General features: G+C 40.9%; 1 protein-coding gene across 1 annotated transcript; it reads right to left on the bottom strand.

Moving 5' to 3' along the window:
* Positions 1 to 4,678: 4,678 nt before the first annotated feature.
* Positions 4,679 to 14,963, bottom strand: LOC138971347 (uncharacterized). Its single transcript, XM_070344068.1, has 3 exons — positions 14,676 to 14,963; positions 10,348 to 10,995; positions 4,679 to 9,900 (listed from the first exon to the last, which is right to left on the bottom strand). Exons 1-3 carry the CDS (start codon positions 14,725 to 14,727, stop codon positions 9,827 to 9,829), a joined length of 774 nt encoding a protein of 257 aa, XP_070200169.1. The 5' UTR covers positions 14,728 to 14,963; the 3' UTR covers positions 4,679 to 9,826.
* Positions 14,964 to 15,814: the final 851 nt, after the last annotated feature.

Genomic DNA, 15,814 nt, shown 5'->3' with positions numbered 1-15,814 from the left:
CAGCATTCTTACGGTTCATATATAATAGTACCAGTCTCCCCGATGAGTCAAGATACACCACGAGAAACATACCACATTTACTTTGAAAATCCGAGTCTGCTAACCGCGTACCGTGGCCTTGGCCGGAGTCAATTCAAGGGGCAACACTCTGCACAGTCAATCTGTCGAAGCTCGATGAAGGAATCGCGAAGAGCACAGTCCTTTCTCCGAGTTTAAATGAGGTCTCTATGAAAGATCATCACTTTTTAGCTTAACGCTACACTGGAATTTACCAACAGAAATTAAAACAAGAGTTTGCGTGTGACGAAAGCACGACACACTTGAGACAGCCCACACAAAAGTAGATCCAGTGACACAAACCTGACCACACAGTTACGCCTATCCAAATGCGCGTTGCAAAATGTGCGTTTTGAATCTTCTTTTTTCTCTGGCGGTACTGACAATATCGTTATTGAAACAATCCCAGTGCACTAAGGGATTTATAGAGCAAATCTCAAAAATAATTATTGAACTCAGCGCTATGCGCTTCGTTCAATAATGAATTTTCTCGATTTGCTCTATAAATCCCTTAGTGCACTGGGATGTCTCAATAACTTAAATAATAATAATAATAATAATAATAATTGTCAGTAAGTACTGGTGTCACATGACTGATGTGAACCAGTTGATTGGCTAATGGCGATGCGCTTAAATCTGTTAGCGCACTCCTGGAGTGCGCTAACTTTTCCACAGAGCGTATTCTTACACCCTTTGCCAAAGCGAGACTGTACTCTCATCCTCAGAATTAATTAATGACATGTAGCTTATATTCTCCACAATACCAATGATTATGACCATAAATGTCCTGCTTTTCAATTAAAGCAGAAGTGGGTTTTTTTCTGACAGATTGCATGCGCCTGTGCCGCCCACAGTTGCACTGATCTAAAAATAGAACCCGCTGTGTCTAATTTTTCAGTTTCGACTTGCGAAGATTCCTCTCATAATTATGCCATGTTGGTGGCATGTACCTTATTATCCACATTACCAAATGATGAGTTAGTATACAATTCCCAGCAGCTAACAGAAAACACAAGTGTTATTCCGATAACGTCGCAGCTAGATCAGCACGTAGCAGACTACACTGAAATACGACTGCATCTGTTCAGTAAATGAATGCTTTCCGTTTATTTTAAGGCAAGAACAATCGGAATCGAAAACGTGTAGGGTTTAGAACGTTCTTACCACATATAAGACTTATTACCAGCCTGCTTTATGTGTGCAGACTCAGTGCAATGGGACGAGCAATTTTTGTTTTTGAAATGAGACTCAGTGCAATAGCCTAGCAGACGACATAAATCCCGCTCAGCAAATTAACATGTTAGGCAAATGTGAACGATAAAACGATGGGGATATAATACGTGTAGGGTTCAGAGCATTCTTACCGTTCATATTTAGTACCAGACTCCCCGATGAGGGAAGATACCACACGAAAAACATGCCACGTTTATTTTGAAAATGGGCTTTCCGTCGACCTTGGCAAGGGGCACAACTCTGCACAGTCAATCTGTCGAAGCTCGATGAAGGTTTCGAACCGCAAATAACTGAAAGCACAGTCCTTTCTCCGAGTTCAAATGAGAGAAAGATCATCACTGTTTAGCTTAACGCTACACTGGAATTTACCAACAGAAATTAAAACAAGAGTTTGCGTGTGATGAAAGCACAACACACGAGACAGCCCACACAAAAGTAGATCTTCTATACGACCTGACCACACAGTTATGCCTATTCAAATGCGCGTAGCAAAATGTGCGTGTTGTATCTTCTTTTTTCTCTGGCGGTACCGACAATATCGTTATTGAAACAATCCCAGTGCACTAAGGGATTTATAGAGCAAATCTCGAAAATAATTATTGAACTCAGCGCTATGCGCTTCGTTCAATAATGAATTTTCTCGATTTGCTCTATAAATCCCTTAGTGCACTGGGATGTCTCAATAACTTAAATAATAATAATAATAATAATAATAATAAAACATTCTTTTATAGCGCTGTTCACCGCCGAATGGCAGTCTCATGGCGCTTTACATTAGACAATAAAATGTAACATTTTACATAAAAAGTTTTCATCACTACTAGAAATACAAAGAACTCAACATCCTGGCTACTTCCTTTGCAAGGAGGTGATTTAAAAAAAATGATTTGGTGACACTAGTGGCTGAACACAAAATTAATTCATAAGAAGTAGGATTTTTCTTTGAATTAATTTCTGAACGGACGCTACAGTCAATCTCCCCAAGTCCCACTCTGCACATAAAGCACACTCCAAATTGAAGCGTTCAGCTTTTGAACACCCTTTTTGTAACCAGTTTTAAACACAGTTTGACATAGCAGCCTACATACAGGGTGACCCCCAAAAAAGAGTACCCAAACAAAACGTCATAAATTGAACAAAAATAAAGCAATCTTCATAAAATTTATTTACACACACAAGTAGCCTCTGCATGATTTGCACAGAAAATGTTAGCGTTCTAGCTTGTCTTTCAGGAAAGTTATGCTCATTCTACAGAACATGCTCCAAATGGCCTCCCCCGGATTTAAATCCCCCAGATTTCTATCTTTGGGGGTTCATGAAAGACAACGTCTACAGGAACAACCCACAGACTGACGGACAATCACAGAACTCAAGAGAGCCATCACAACAACCATTCGCGGAATCTCGCAACAGGAGTGTGTGCGGGTGATTGATAACTTTGCGCGGCGAGTTCAAGTTTGCCTGCAGCGGCGCGGAGGCTATTTGGAGCATGTTCTGTAGAATGAGCATAACTTTCTTGCAAGACAAGCTGGAACGCTAACATTTTCTGTGCAAATCATGCAGAGGCTACTTGTGTGTGTAAATAAGTTTTATAAAGATTGCTTTATTTTTGTTCAATTTATGACGTTTTGTTTGGGTACTCTTTTTTTCGGGTCACCCTAATCCACCCTGTACCTCTACTAGCACAAGGTAGCACTAGTGTTCAAATGAACACTAGTGTTTACCGTGTGCTACCGTTTGCCTCAACCATATCACACTGTGTTCAAGACTGGTTACTGATAGGGTGTTCGAAAGTAGAAGACTACCATTCAGAGTGCACCAAGGTTGTTGATTTGGGGTATGTGACCTCATGGGCGGATGACCTTAACCGGGGGCGGATCCAGGGGCCCGGATCCCCCCCCCCCCCCTAGCCTAAAAAACAAAAAAGAGAAAAAAACAAAATGTGAAAATAAAGAAAACCTTATGGCTCAGATTGCACCATTTTTCTTGATTTTTATCAAAATGTTTCCGGGGGGGGGGGGGGGGGGGGCATGCCCCCGGACACCCCTGGGAGCCGGCCTTTCTTTTCTAAGTGGCGATTTCAGAAAGTAGTTGGGTAATTTGTTGGCTCAGGTTACACCAGATCGGTCAATTGTCCTTGTTTTGATCTAAATTTGTCTTCTTAAATTACATTTTTTGGAAGGTGTATTAGGGGAAGTTTCTTGGCTCAGATTGCACCAGTTTTCTCCATTTTCCTTGTTTTTATCAAACATGTTCGGAGGGTGGGGGGGTAGGGGGGGGGGGGCATGCCTCCGGACCCCCCTAGGAGGTTCGAACGCTTCACGCCCTCAACTAATCGCTTCGCGTCGTCGAATTGTCCCTAAACAAATTTAAAAAATGGACCCCCCCCCCTAAATATGATGTGATCCGCCCCTGTTAACCCCTGTAGAAACCGGGATTGATCTGAGATGGTGAGTCGAACCGTTAACACGAGGAGGAGTGTGTCTTTAACCTGCCTGCATCTAAAATTGTGAGCGAATTCGTTTTCATGTCAAGAAATGTGCTGTCAACCACCACAGATGATTGACTCTTGTCTTAGACGACTCTGAAAACACGTATCCACATTTTAACTCATTGTCTCCCAGGTACGGATATATCCGTCCCCACCCATATGACTCTATCTGACCAGGTACGGATATATCGCTCAGACTGAATGAATTATTGTTATACTCAATCACCTCATCTTGTTTTTGTACTGTCATTGACATGTTCGTCTATAAAATTAAAGACTTTTCCCATGTGCTTGTAGTAATTAAGGTCCATATATGGCTGCATTCTGGTGCTCCTTAAAATATTCTTCATTCAATTTACTGTGTGTGTGTGTATTTTTTCTGGAGGTGTCTGTACTTGCGTGTGTGTGTGTGTGTGTGTGTGTGTGTGTGTGTGTGTGTGTGTGTGTGTACACTGACAGGTTCTGTCTCTCGTGTATCTCAATGTTATGGCAAGTTTTGCTGGTGACAGTACATTTAGAAGAAGGATGCTCATATAGATTATTTTCTGTGATTTGCAAAAGTACATAATTTTGTACATGTACCTACTCCTTTATAAATCAACTGGAAAATAAAAGCTTTTGCTGGTGTTTCTATTCCGGCGAGAGTGCGTTTTTATGTGCAGGTTGCAAGTGTGTGTGTGTGTGTGTGTGTGTGTGTGTGTGTGTGTGTCTCTCTCTCTCTCTCTCTCTCTCTCTCTCTTTCTCTCTCTCTCTCTCTCTTTCTCTCTCTCACTCTATTATAAGAAGTGTAGTCAATCAACAACAAACAAGACACATAAAAAACAAAAAAAACAATGAACACTCTCTTCTACAATTGCACAGTAATAGTTACAGCAGCGGCAACAACAAAAAACACTATCAAGAAAGCACACCATTTTATTCCAAAACTGTACATATCACAATAAAAAACCCAAGAAAGGTAGATTGTTGGAACGTTTGTTATTGTACAAACATTGATAAATGGATTTGTAAATATCACAGACTAAATAATGCCTGGTATGGCACATTTATAAATAAGGCAGATCCGAAGAAACAAGCAGCCGAGAAGGTCTAAACGCCCAACTTGAGCCTCCCGTAAACCATCACAGATACTGTCAGGCTTTTACACACAGTACAAACACCCTTTCATTTAAACACTCACCGCTTGAGAACATCCTAGGTGCCCTCCGTAAAGAGCGAGCAATTTTCAAAGAATTTATTTTTGTGTGGTTTATCTTACCCCTGAGCCATCGTGAACCCGTGTGATCCAGTTTCCCTTTTTCACAATGTAGTCGTCAGTTTGTAATTCGCTGTGAGCTTATCTGCAATAGCACGTTATTATGTACCTCTGACTATGCACAAAACAAACGGCTGTGGTTCACAAGAACTCTAGCGATGGCTTTTGACTGTTGAGAGGAATTGGCGATGCCAATAAACCGTCGTCTGCTACGAGAACCACGACCTTGTGTGACCCTGCTTCCGGGTTTTTCTTTTTTCAAACTTTCAAAACTTCGAATTGTACTGATCTTGTCTTGATGAAAAAAGAAATCTTTTATGATTTAAGAATGTTTGTGTAACAAGCTGTCAATTTATTATTTAGATTTTAAAAGTTAGGTCTAGCGCCAAAACGCACCACGGTCCGATTGTGTGAGGAGACAATCCGCAAAATTAATTCTTTGAAAATTGCTCGCTCTTTACGTAGGGCACCTAGGATGTTCCCGTTCGGTGAGCGTTCAAACGGAAGGGTGTTTGTACTGTGTGTAAAAGCCTGGCAGCATCTGTGATGGTTTACGGGAGGCTTACTGTGCCTTTAATGAAGGGTCAAAGTACATGTAATTTAAATAAAGGTAAATACCACTGTAAGCATTGAGCTGAAGATTGCTGGTTAAGTTTCACCGAAGAAACCACTTTTTTCCCCTTTGGCGGGTTACTGTGTCGTCCAATGACAATGTGCTTTAAAGTGTGTGTGTTTAGGGGTGGTGGGGGTGTTGGTTTTAGAGGTGGGGGCTAACGAAATTAAAGAGGAAAGGAAAATTATGCGCCTGACTGTCGCTCTTTCACTCCCCCTCTTCTCCCCACCCCAACTTTTAAAATTATTTTTATAAAGGCACTTAAAGTATTTCAACAGCATGATAAACTTAATAAGGGCTTGATTTCTTTTGTAAAGTCCTCCTATCTGAACAATGTTAACCGTTTGCACCGAGAAGTGCTAAAGCAAGGCTTTCAAAGCATATCTGTGCACATCGAAAAAATACTGCCCAATACTTCTTTAGTCGAGTGAAACCAAAAAAAGATCAATCACACTTACATCATGTATCATGCTTACTTGAATAAAACCTTGTTTAAACCAACAACACAGCATTAAATTCTCTAAATTACTACGTTACGTCCAGCAGCACACACAAAATAAAGATAAATTAATGCATATATATATATATATATATATAACCCACTAGTGCAGATCGTCAAAACAGTATCAAACTACAAGGCTACCAATCTTCAGATTAATTCTTACATTGTCAAAAAATAAAATAAACATTCATAATGAAATCCCACTTGGGCCTAAAAGTTAAAAAGCATTGAAGTCCATAATAGTGCGTTTAGATACAAATACAAGTGTTTATCTTTTTAATTTGTATTTCAGTTTAAAGCCTTCATGTACATAAGAAAAAAACACGTACAAAAGTAAAGATTGTTTCACACGCGCACGCGAGACAGACACAGTAAAAAAAAAAAAAACTAAAAAAAAACATGAGCACATCAAAACACTGTAACAATTCTGTCCATCTCGATCACGGACATGTTGATCACAGAATCTTAGATATTTGTACGGACGGATGTAGTCATAGATTTACGCTGATTTCATCAACAATATTTGATGAACGGAATTTGCCATAAGTTCAAACTTATTTCATCAGCAATATTTCATGGACGGATTTTCTCCCATAAATTCTCTCTTGTTTTATCAATACTGAATGGGCGGATTTAACCATACATTTACTCTCATTTCATGACATACAAATGGACGGATTTACAGCCTTAGAATTACACTCATTGAATCATGAATACTTTATTAACGGATTTAGCCATTAGCTCCCACTTTTTTGTTATTAACAAGATTTTATGGACGGCAAACCCAGAGAAAAACAAACAAACAAACAAACAAACAAACAAACAAAAACAAACAAACAAACAAACAAACAAACAAATATAATCAAGATAACCAAAATAAATTAGTATGACAAACATTTTATTTTATTTTAAGTTACGGTTACTCACTTTAATAGAATTTGTGTAAACTGACTTGCCAAACAAAAACTAGCATTTTTATCATCAAGATTTTTTTCTCCAAACCGGCTTTAGAGCTACGATTGCTAAGAAAACAAAACTGAAGAAACACAGGAGCGAAAAAAAATCAAATATACAATGGTTTCATTAATTTGAAGTTCACGTTCACAACTACTCCTTGTTCCTGCTTTTCTTTTTTTCGTCCTCTAGAAATGTTCCAGTGTTCCTACCATTTGCATATATTCCGAATGTTTAACACCTCAAACTATCTTCAGGTTGTTCGTGTACAGTTTGTCGTTGTCATTACTCCATGGCGACAGTCAACATAAATGTGGTGTAGGGGTTGAGTAATATCGTGCATTTTTGCTGCACGCAGCTGGCTTTATTTTCAGCGCCTCGCATCGCGTAGCAGCTCATTTAATGAGAAACCCATAAACTAGCTTGCCAAACAGAAAGTTTTCGAAAGTGAGGCATGCAATGCGCATGCGATTGGCTGTCGGCCGGGAATCAAAACTGCATCAGAAGAGAAATGGAATCACTGTCTATTGAGCGCTTGGGGCGGGGACATTAAGCTCAGTTGGTAGCGCGCTGGATTTGTATTCAGTTGGCCGCTGTCAGTACGAGTTCAAAACCACGTTCGGCGGAAATTTATTTCTCAGAGTCAACTTTGTGTGCAGACTCTCTTCGGTGTCCGAACACCCCCCGTGTACACTACATTGGGGTGTGCACGTTAAAGATCCCACGATTGACAAAAGGGTCTTTCCTGGCAAAATTGCTTAGGCACAGTTAATAATTGTCTACCTATACCCGTGTGACTTGGAATAATAGGCCGTGAAAGGTAAATATGCGCCGAAATGGCTGCAATCTACTGGCCGTATAAAATTTCATCTCACACGGCATCATTGCAGAGCGCCTAGAACTGTACCCACGGAATATGCGCGATATAAGCGTCCTATTGATTGATTGATTGATTCTGGGGTGATAAACGCGAGACAACTCCTGTGATCTTGCCGCGAGGTTCCGTCTGTTACCATTGTCTTTTTACCGTATAAAATGCACGACTTACACACGAACTGTGACCAAAGCGACATGCTATTTGGGACCAATGCACGTTTTATTTCCTTTCTCGTGTGATCTTGCAGCGAGGTTCCGCCTGTTTCCAGCTGAAAGAAAGAAGGGGCATAACCTCACCAGAACCGCCCATTTGCTGCTGCGTGCAGTGCTTCGCTGCACAAGCCCATTAATAATACACATGTAAGATGATTGGCTTGCGGTCGCTGTAAATGGCGGTTTTGACAAAAATAATTGCTGTTTTTGCCATTCTGCAGCGAGTTATCACCTCGTGGACGGAAACGTTAGGGACTTTTTAAGGCACCTGAGTCGGGTCCCTGACCTAACAATTTGTCAAAACAATCGTGGCAACACTTTCTTGGCGACTGACGGGAGGAACATCTTGTGCTGATCGAGTTTATACTCGACGAACAGAGAACACAACAATTTCTGCAAGTGGCCATCCGAAAGTATGTGACTGAATTTTCGCGGCTTATAATTATACTCACACGAAATTTTCGCGCGGCTGCGCGTGCGTAGCAACAGTGTTCCAGGCATATGTGACGTTGACCCGGTGTCACGAACTGAAAACTCTGCCTGAACAATCCTTCTCATTGCGGCCAATGCGCATGCGCTAACATGGGGAGATTAATCAGGTCGTGAACAGGCCTAACCCTAACCCTTACCCTAATCCGAACCCTAACCCTAACCCATGGTTTGTTCGGTCAACTGAAAAGGTCGCAATTTTTAAGTCCAAGATTGGCGCATGCGCATTGAACCAATGAGAAGGATTGTTCAGCAGAGGTTTCAGTTCGTGACATCAGCCAATAAGACTTAGTGCATGTCCGTCTATCCTCAGCACAGTGGAACCTCTGTTATAAGACCCTCCATTTTAAGACTCCCTCTATAAACGACCTGACTTGTTTTAGACTTTGACATTATTGGGACTGTCAGTTTCATCATCATCATCAGTCCCCTGACTGTGGGAGTCGTTGGAGTACATGAGGACTGAGGAGGTCAGGGAAGCTCAGCTGCGTCCAGTCAGTTTATATCCATTTAAATATTATGTTAATATTAAGACGAACATTTTCCCACGGATTCTTGGAGGTCTTTAAATATAGAGGCATCAGTGTATTATGTACTGCAAAGGGGTTATAAGCTGATTACTGAAAAGGCTGAAGGGATGACAGTGAGCCTGGGTTGTTTTTCTCAACTGTCGCCGTTCTGAGGGAGGTTATCAAACGACAAAATGTACTGGATCAAACTGTAAATGTACCCTGTGTCCGAAACAATTTTCTGACCAGTAATCCTAAATGCCCTACACAGCGATATTTTGTAATTAATAAATGTATATAGCTAATGCAAAAATAGCCCCAAAAGTTAAATGTTAACCGTAACTCGTCAGAAACATACAGTTATTAGAGGGAGAGGAGGGTGAAGGGCGGGGAGCGAAAAGGGGGCCAAGAGAGAGAGAGAGAGAGAGAGAGAGAGAGAGAGAGAGAGAGAGAGAGAGAGAGAGAGAGAGAGAGGGCGAAGTGGGAGTGGGAGGGTCGGGACAGAGAGAGGAAGAGAGGGAGAGAGAGGGAGGGGAGAGCGAGGAGGGATAGAAGTGGGAGAGATGGGGTCGGGTAGAGAAAGAGATGATGAGAGAAAAACATTCTTGAGGTCTCTCCTTAGGGTGAGGTCCGATCACATGATGCTGCATCCGAGTCGGATTGCCATGACAACCAGTTGAAGCAGCAGAAAACACCCCGGTTTGGAAGCTGCATGGAAAAGGTCAAGATTTTGATTAGCGCTGACGGACTGTTTTGAAAGATCGTTAATGCGTTCATTATGATACTTAATTCTCTCTCCCTCCCCCCTTATACCGTCAAGCACACTCACACTCTTTAGAGGTATTTTTAATTATCAACGTGTTTCTATGTTACTCATCCATTTATCATTAATGTTAGAGCAATAAGGACTAAAAAAACAAGCACGCAACCACACAGAGACACACAGACATAAGCGCACGCAAGCAAGCAAGCACGCACGAACGCACGCGTGCAAACGCGTCCACACACACACACACACACACACACACACACACACACACACACACACACACTCCTCCCTCAATCCGATCTTTTGCTTCCCGCATCTTCGACAGCGCACGCGTGATACAAGAAGACGAATACAATGATATAAAGAGTAAAATGGGATTACGCTACCTCCTGAATCAAGACCAACAGTGGTTCCTGTCACAGTGGATGTCGTACTGGAATCTGTGGATCCAGTAGATGGCGTAGCGGAGTCTGTAGGTCCAGCAGATTGCGTAGCGGGGTCTGTAGGTCCAGTTGATGGAGTAACGGAGTCTGTGGATTCAGCAGATTGCGTAGCGGGGTCTGTAGGTCCAGTTGATGGCGTAACAGAGTCTGTGGATCCAGTAGATGACGTAACAGAGTCTGTGGATCCAGCAGATTGTGTAGAGGAGTCTGTGGATCCGGTAGATGGCGTAACAGAGTCTGTAGATCCAGTAGATGGTGTAACAGAGTCTGTGGATCCAGTAGATGACGTAACAGAGTCTGTGGATCCAGTAGATGACGTAACAGAGTCTGTGGATCCAGTAGATGACGTAACAGAGTCTGTGGATCCAGTAGATGACGTAACAGAGTCTGTGGATCCAGTAGATGACGTAACAGAGTCTGTGGATCCAGTAGATGACGTAACAGAGTCTGTGGATCCAGCAGATGTCGTATCGGAGCTTGTAGATCCAGTAGATGCGTCAGTGGTTGGTAAGGTTCCAGCGTTTGTTGCCTCCGACGTTGTAAGCTCAGTTGTCGCATCCGATGACGCTGTGTTTACTTCAGCTGTTCTGCCTGTTACAAAAGAGAATAACCCCTCTCAAACACTAGGGAAATTGCTCCCAGCTCATTCAACAATAAATTCCCTTGAAAAAATCTTATGTCATGAAAAACTCGTTCATTTTTGTTCTCTATATTTGCTTATAGAATGGTACATTTTGAATTCTGAAAGCGCTTAACTTCCTAACCGAACGGTCAACTGCACACAACAGAGGTGTCAAGATTCTTTCAGTTACAATGAACAGTATAAAGCATCTCATAATACTTTAATGAAATACGATCTTCCGTGATTTTTCCGAGTTTTAACCAAATGAAAGTCATTTTGTGTGAGTACAAATATGCAAGGGATACCGGCCTGTTTCTGCATACTTGACGTTATAGTCTTTCTTTCTTTATTTGGTGTTTAACGTCGTTGAGTGCCATGCTCAATTTAAATATTATTTTTTTAAGAGATTAACCCTTTCAATTGCAACAATTATCTACAAGAGGTCCCTGAAGCTCCATTAGTTAGCATGGGTTGGATTTGGCAGTCAAATAATTTCAATCACAATTTTCAATTTTCCGCCCATAATATTTTAATCCACCAAGAACTTCTCTTTCGTTTTTGCTCTCGTCTTCTTAACAACAAGTCTAAGACCTCGTTTTAAGGACGAAATTGTTGAAGAATTTGAAAAGTTTATGGTATAAATATATATATAAATGTTTGTGTGTGTGTGGAGGTCAGATCCACTTAAAATAAAACCAATAACTATGGAATATAATGTTAAAGGCAGGGCCGGACTAGGCGAAGAGGAGGGGGGGGGTTGCCAGTGGTGGCCCAGGGGGATGTCCCCCCTGGCGGCAGGGGCGGATCAGTTCATTTTATGGGTGTTTTTTTTCAAAAGTATATTGTGAAGATATGGGTGTGAAGGCGCGAAGCGCCGAGCCGACGGCGCGAAGCGCCTAGCTTGCTAGGGGGGTCCGGGGGCATGCCCCCCCGGAAAATTTTGAAAAAAAGGATGCAAAATGGTGCAATCTGGTGCATTCTGAGAATGATCATTACCAGTTTCAGGCAGCAGATTTTGTCACTGATTAATACCCCAAAAATTGAAACTCAATGTAAAATAAAGAAATGCATACCTCATTCAATATTTTTATTTTTTGGCTGGGGGGGGGGGGGGGTCCGGAAACCCTAGAACCCCCCCCCCCTCCTCGTTGTGGGGGTCAGGGGGCGAAGCCCCCTGAAGCTGATGGGTAGGTCATATTCTGAGATAGGAAAATGGTCGCTCCTGGAATGAAACGGCATAAAATAAGCAATAATTAAAAAAAATTAAATAAGTAAGGTACATGTTTAGGCTAGGGGGGGGGGGGGGGTTGCGCAACCCCCATAACCCCCCCGGTAGTCCGGCCCTGAAAGGCACAGTAAGCCTCCCGTAAACCATCACAGAGCTCCCCGAGCGTCTACATACAGTACAAGCATACTTCCAGTTGAACGCTCACCGAACAGGAACATCCTGGCTGCTTTCTGTCGAGGGTGAGAAATTTTCAAAGAATTTATTTTCGTGGACTTGCTCCTCTACAACAATGGCGCCTCGTTTTGGTGCTGGACGGCTGTTATGAATATTCACTGAATATCGGAAATCACGCCCGGACAGTAAGCCTCTCGTAAACCATCACAGATACTGTCAGGCTTTTACACACAGTACAAACACCCTTCCATTTGAACGCTCACCAAACGGGAACATCCTAGGTGCCCTACGTAAAGAGCGAGCAATTTTTAAAGAATTAATTTTGTAGATTGTCTCGAACACTTGTTGGACGCATCCTGAACTCAGGTCAAAAATGAGTTACTTCCCTTCGGGTCTCATTCTATCGATGTAAACTGGCCATAGCCGTGGATCGATGATTATCAGAATGTTTTTGGACCGTGGTGCGTTTTTGCGCTAGACCTAACTTTTAAAATCTAAATAATAAATTGACAGCTTGTTACACAAACATTCTTTAATCATAAAAGAATTCTTTTTTCATCAAGACAATATCAGTACAATTCGAAGTTGTGAAAGTTTGAAAAAAGAAAAGCTCGGAAGCAGGGTCACGCAAGGGTCGTAGCAGACGACGGTTTATGCATATCGCCGTTCCTCTCAACAGTCAAAAGCCATCGCTAGAGTTCTTGTGAACCACAGCCGTTTGTTTCGTGCATAAAAACGTGCTATTGTAGATAAGCTCACATCGAGTCGCATTCAAATGATTAACTGACGACTACATTGTGAAAAAGGGAAACTGGATCATACGGGTTCACGATGGCTCAGGGGTAAGATAAACCACGCAAAAATAAATTCTTTGAAAATTGTTCGCTCTTTACGAAGGGCACCTAGGATGTTCTCAATCGGTGAGTGTTTAAATGAAAGGATGGTTTACGGGAGGCTTACTGTGCCTTTAAACAAAAGTAAAGCAGAATTGAAAGCAAATTTCCGTCAATAATTGAAAAGAAAAAGAAGTTTGAACCTTTTCTTTTGGATCAAGTCAACACTTCGATTAAAAACAAACTTATGAAGGAGTTTTAAAGCAGCCTTCAAAAGCTTGAAAACAAGCTTTAAAGTGAGTGTTACAACTGCATGGACTTAGGAAGGACAAGAGTCGACTCATGTGTGGGCTTACCAAGCAGAAAAAACGACAAGACTGACTAACATGCAACATACTTCTGTAACTAGCTATAAACAAGTCGCGTAAGGCGAAAATACAATATTTAGTCAAGTAGCTGTCGAACTCACAGAATGAAACTGAACGCAATGCCATTTTTCAGCAAGACCGTATACTCGTAGCATCGTCAGTCCACCGCTCATGGCAAAGGCAGTGAAATTGACAAGAAGAGCGGGGTAGTAGTTGCGCTAAGAAGGATAGCACGCTTTTCTGTACCTCTCTTTGTTTTAACTTTCTGAGCGTGTTTTTAATCCAAACATATCATATCTATATGTTTTTGGAATCAGGAACCGACAAGGAATAAGATGAAAGTGTTTTTAAATTGATTTCGACAATTTAATTTTGATAATAATTTTTATATATTTAATTTTCAGAGCTTGTTTTTAATCCGAATATAACATATTTATATGTTTTTGGAATCAGCAAAAGATGGAGAATAAGTTAAGCGTAAATTTGGATCGTTTTATAAATTTTTATTTTTTTTTACAATTTTCAGATTTTTTATGACCAAAGTCATTAATTAATTTTTAAGCCACCAAGCTGAAATGCAATACCGAAGTCCGGGCTTTGTCGAAGATTACTTGACCAAAATTTCAACCAATTTGGTTGAAAAATGAGGGCGTGACAGTGCCGCCTCAACTTTCACGAAAAGCCGGATATGACGTCATCAAAGACATTTATCAAAAAAATGAAAAGAACGTTCGGGGATTTCATACCCAGGAACTCTCATGTCAAATTTCATAAAGATCGGTCCAGTAGTTTAGTCTGAATCGCTCTACACACACACACACACAGACAGACACACACACACACACACACACGCACATACACCACGACCCTCGTTTCGATTCCCCCTCGATGTTAAAATATTTAGTCAAAACTTGACTAAATATAAAAAAGAATAACTTAAGTTAAGATTGTTTGGGATATACTCAATACTTCTATAAAAATAAAAATAAAAGCAAAAATTGTTTATGTTGAGTTTTAAAACTGCATGAATTTTCTTTTATACTTACCAAGTAGAAACACGACGAAACAGAACAACAGAAATTTCTTTGTTTGGCCCATTTTCGCTCAAAAGGAGTGAAAGACTTTTTTCTGCGACTAACTTGAACAGTCACCGTCGAACTGAAGCTTGGACAGAGAATGGCGTAGATTCTCATACACAAATTATACTTGCCTCATCACTAGTCCTAGCAACCGGTTGCCCGGAGCAACGCACACACAACAAAACGAGGATTTTGCAAGTTTGGGCAATGCAGTAAAAGGTGAAGTATTGAGAAACAGCCGACACACGCAAACAAACTGTAGTCATTTGCATATCAGATGACGGTAGATGTATGTGCTTGGTTTATCCATTTATGAAGCCTATGCTGTGCGTATGCCTGGCACAATACGTACAACGCACCTTCCGACGTCATAGTGGTGTCATTCATCAACACGTTTGAACATGAACCGCCCCTGTGACAAAATTACTTTCAACATCGTTGCGTTGCGTCGGGGCCGGCCACTTGAAATCGAGATGGCACTAACAAAATGTACCGATCTTTTAACTTCTCATGGGAACGACAGCCTCCAAAAGCTTTGAAAACAAGCTTTAAAATGAGTGTTTCAAGTGCATGGACTTGGAAGGACAAGAGTCGACTCATTTTTGTGAAAAATTTGCAAAGAAAAATAGCTTCAGCTGATTTCTTTATTTAGTTTAAACGTCAATTAAAAACAACCTTCAAGGGAGTTTTGGAACTGATAGAACTTTTTTTCACACTTACCAAGCAGAAAAACGACAAGACAGACCAACATGCAACATACTTCTGTAAACAGCTATAAAAGAAAGATGTACTCAATACTTCTTTAAAAAAAAAAAAAAAAAAAAAAAATAAAAAAACTTTTAAGTTGAGTTTGTTAATCAAAATTCTGCCTGAAATTAAAATTGTAATAACAGACACACAATTTTTAATTTTTTTTTTCAACATGGTTTTATTTCTTTTTGGTACAAATATGACATGACAACAACATCAGACATCAACATCAAATAACATCAGACATACAAGACTATGCTATATGTATCTTCAAAAATAGGGAAAAAAACACCAAACAACAACACCAACAGGAAGGCACAATAAAACGTACAATGACATAGCCCATATTCAACACA

This window comes from Littorina saxatilis, linkage group LG7, assembly GCF_037325665.1.
Source record: "Littorina saxatilis isolate snail1 linkage group LG7, US_GU_Lsax_2.0, whole genome shotgun sequence".
In the NCBI taxonomy this organism is placed as follows: domain Eukaryota; kingdom Metazoa; phylum Mollusca; class Gastropoda; order Littorinimorpha; family Littorinidae; genus Littorina; species Littorina saxatilis.
This window is presented reverse-complemented; position numbering and strand designations above follow the sequence as displayed.

Coding starts and splice junctions, on each gene's coding strand:
- LOC138971347 (XM_070344068.1), bottom strand. CDS start 14,727: ATGGGCCAAACAAAGAAATTTCTGTTGTTCTGTTTCGTCGTGTTTCTA. Junction 10,996..14,675: donor TTTCGTCGTGTTTCTACTTG/GTAAGTATAAAA, acceptor CTTTTGTAACAG/GCAGAACAGCTGAAGTAAAC. Junction 9,901..10,347: donor TGTTGGTCTTGATTCAGGAG/GTAGCGTAATCC, acceptor TTTTCCATGCAG/CTTCCAAACCGGGGTGTTTT.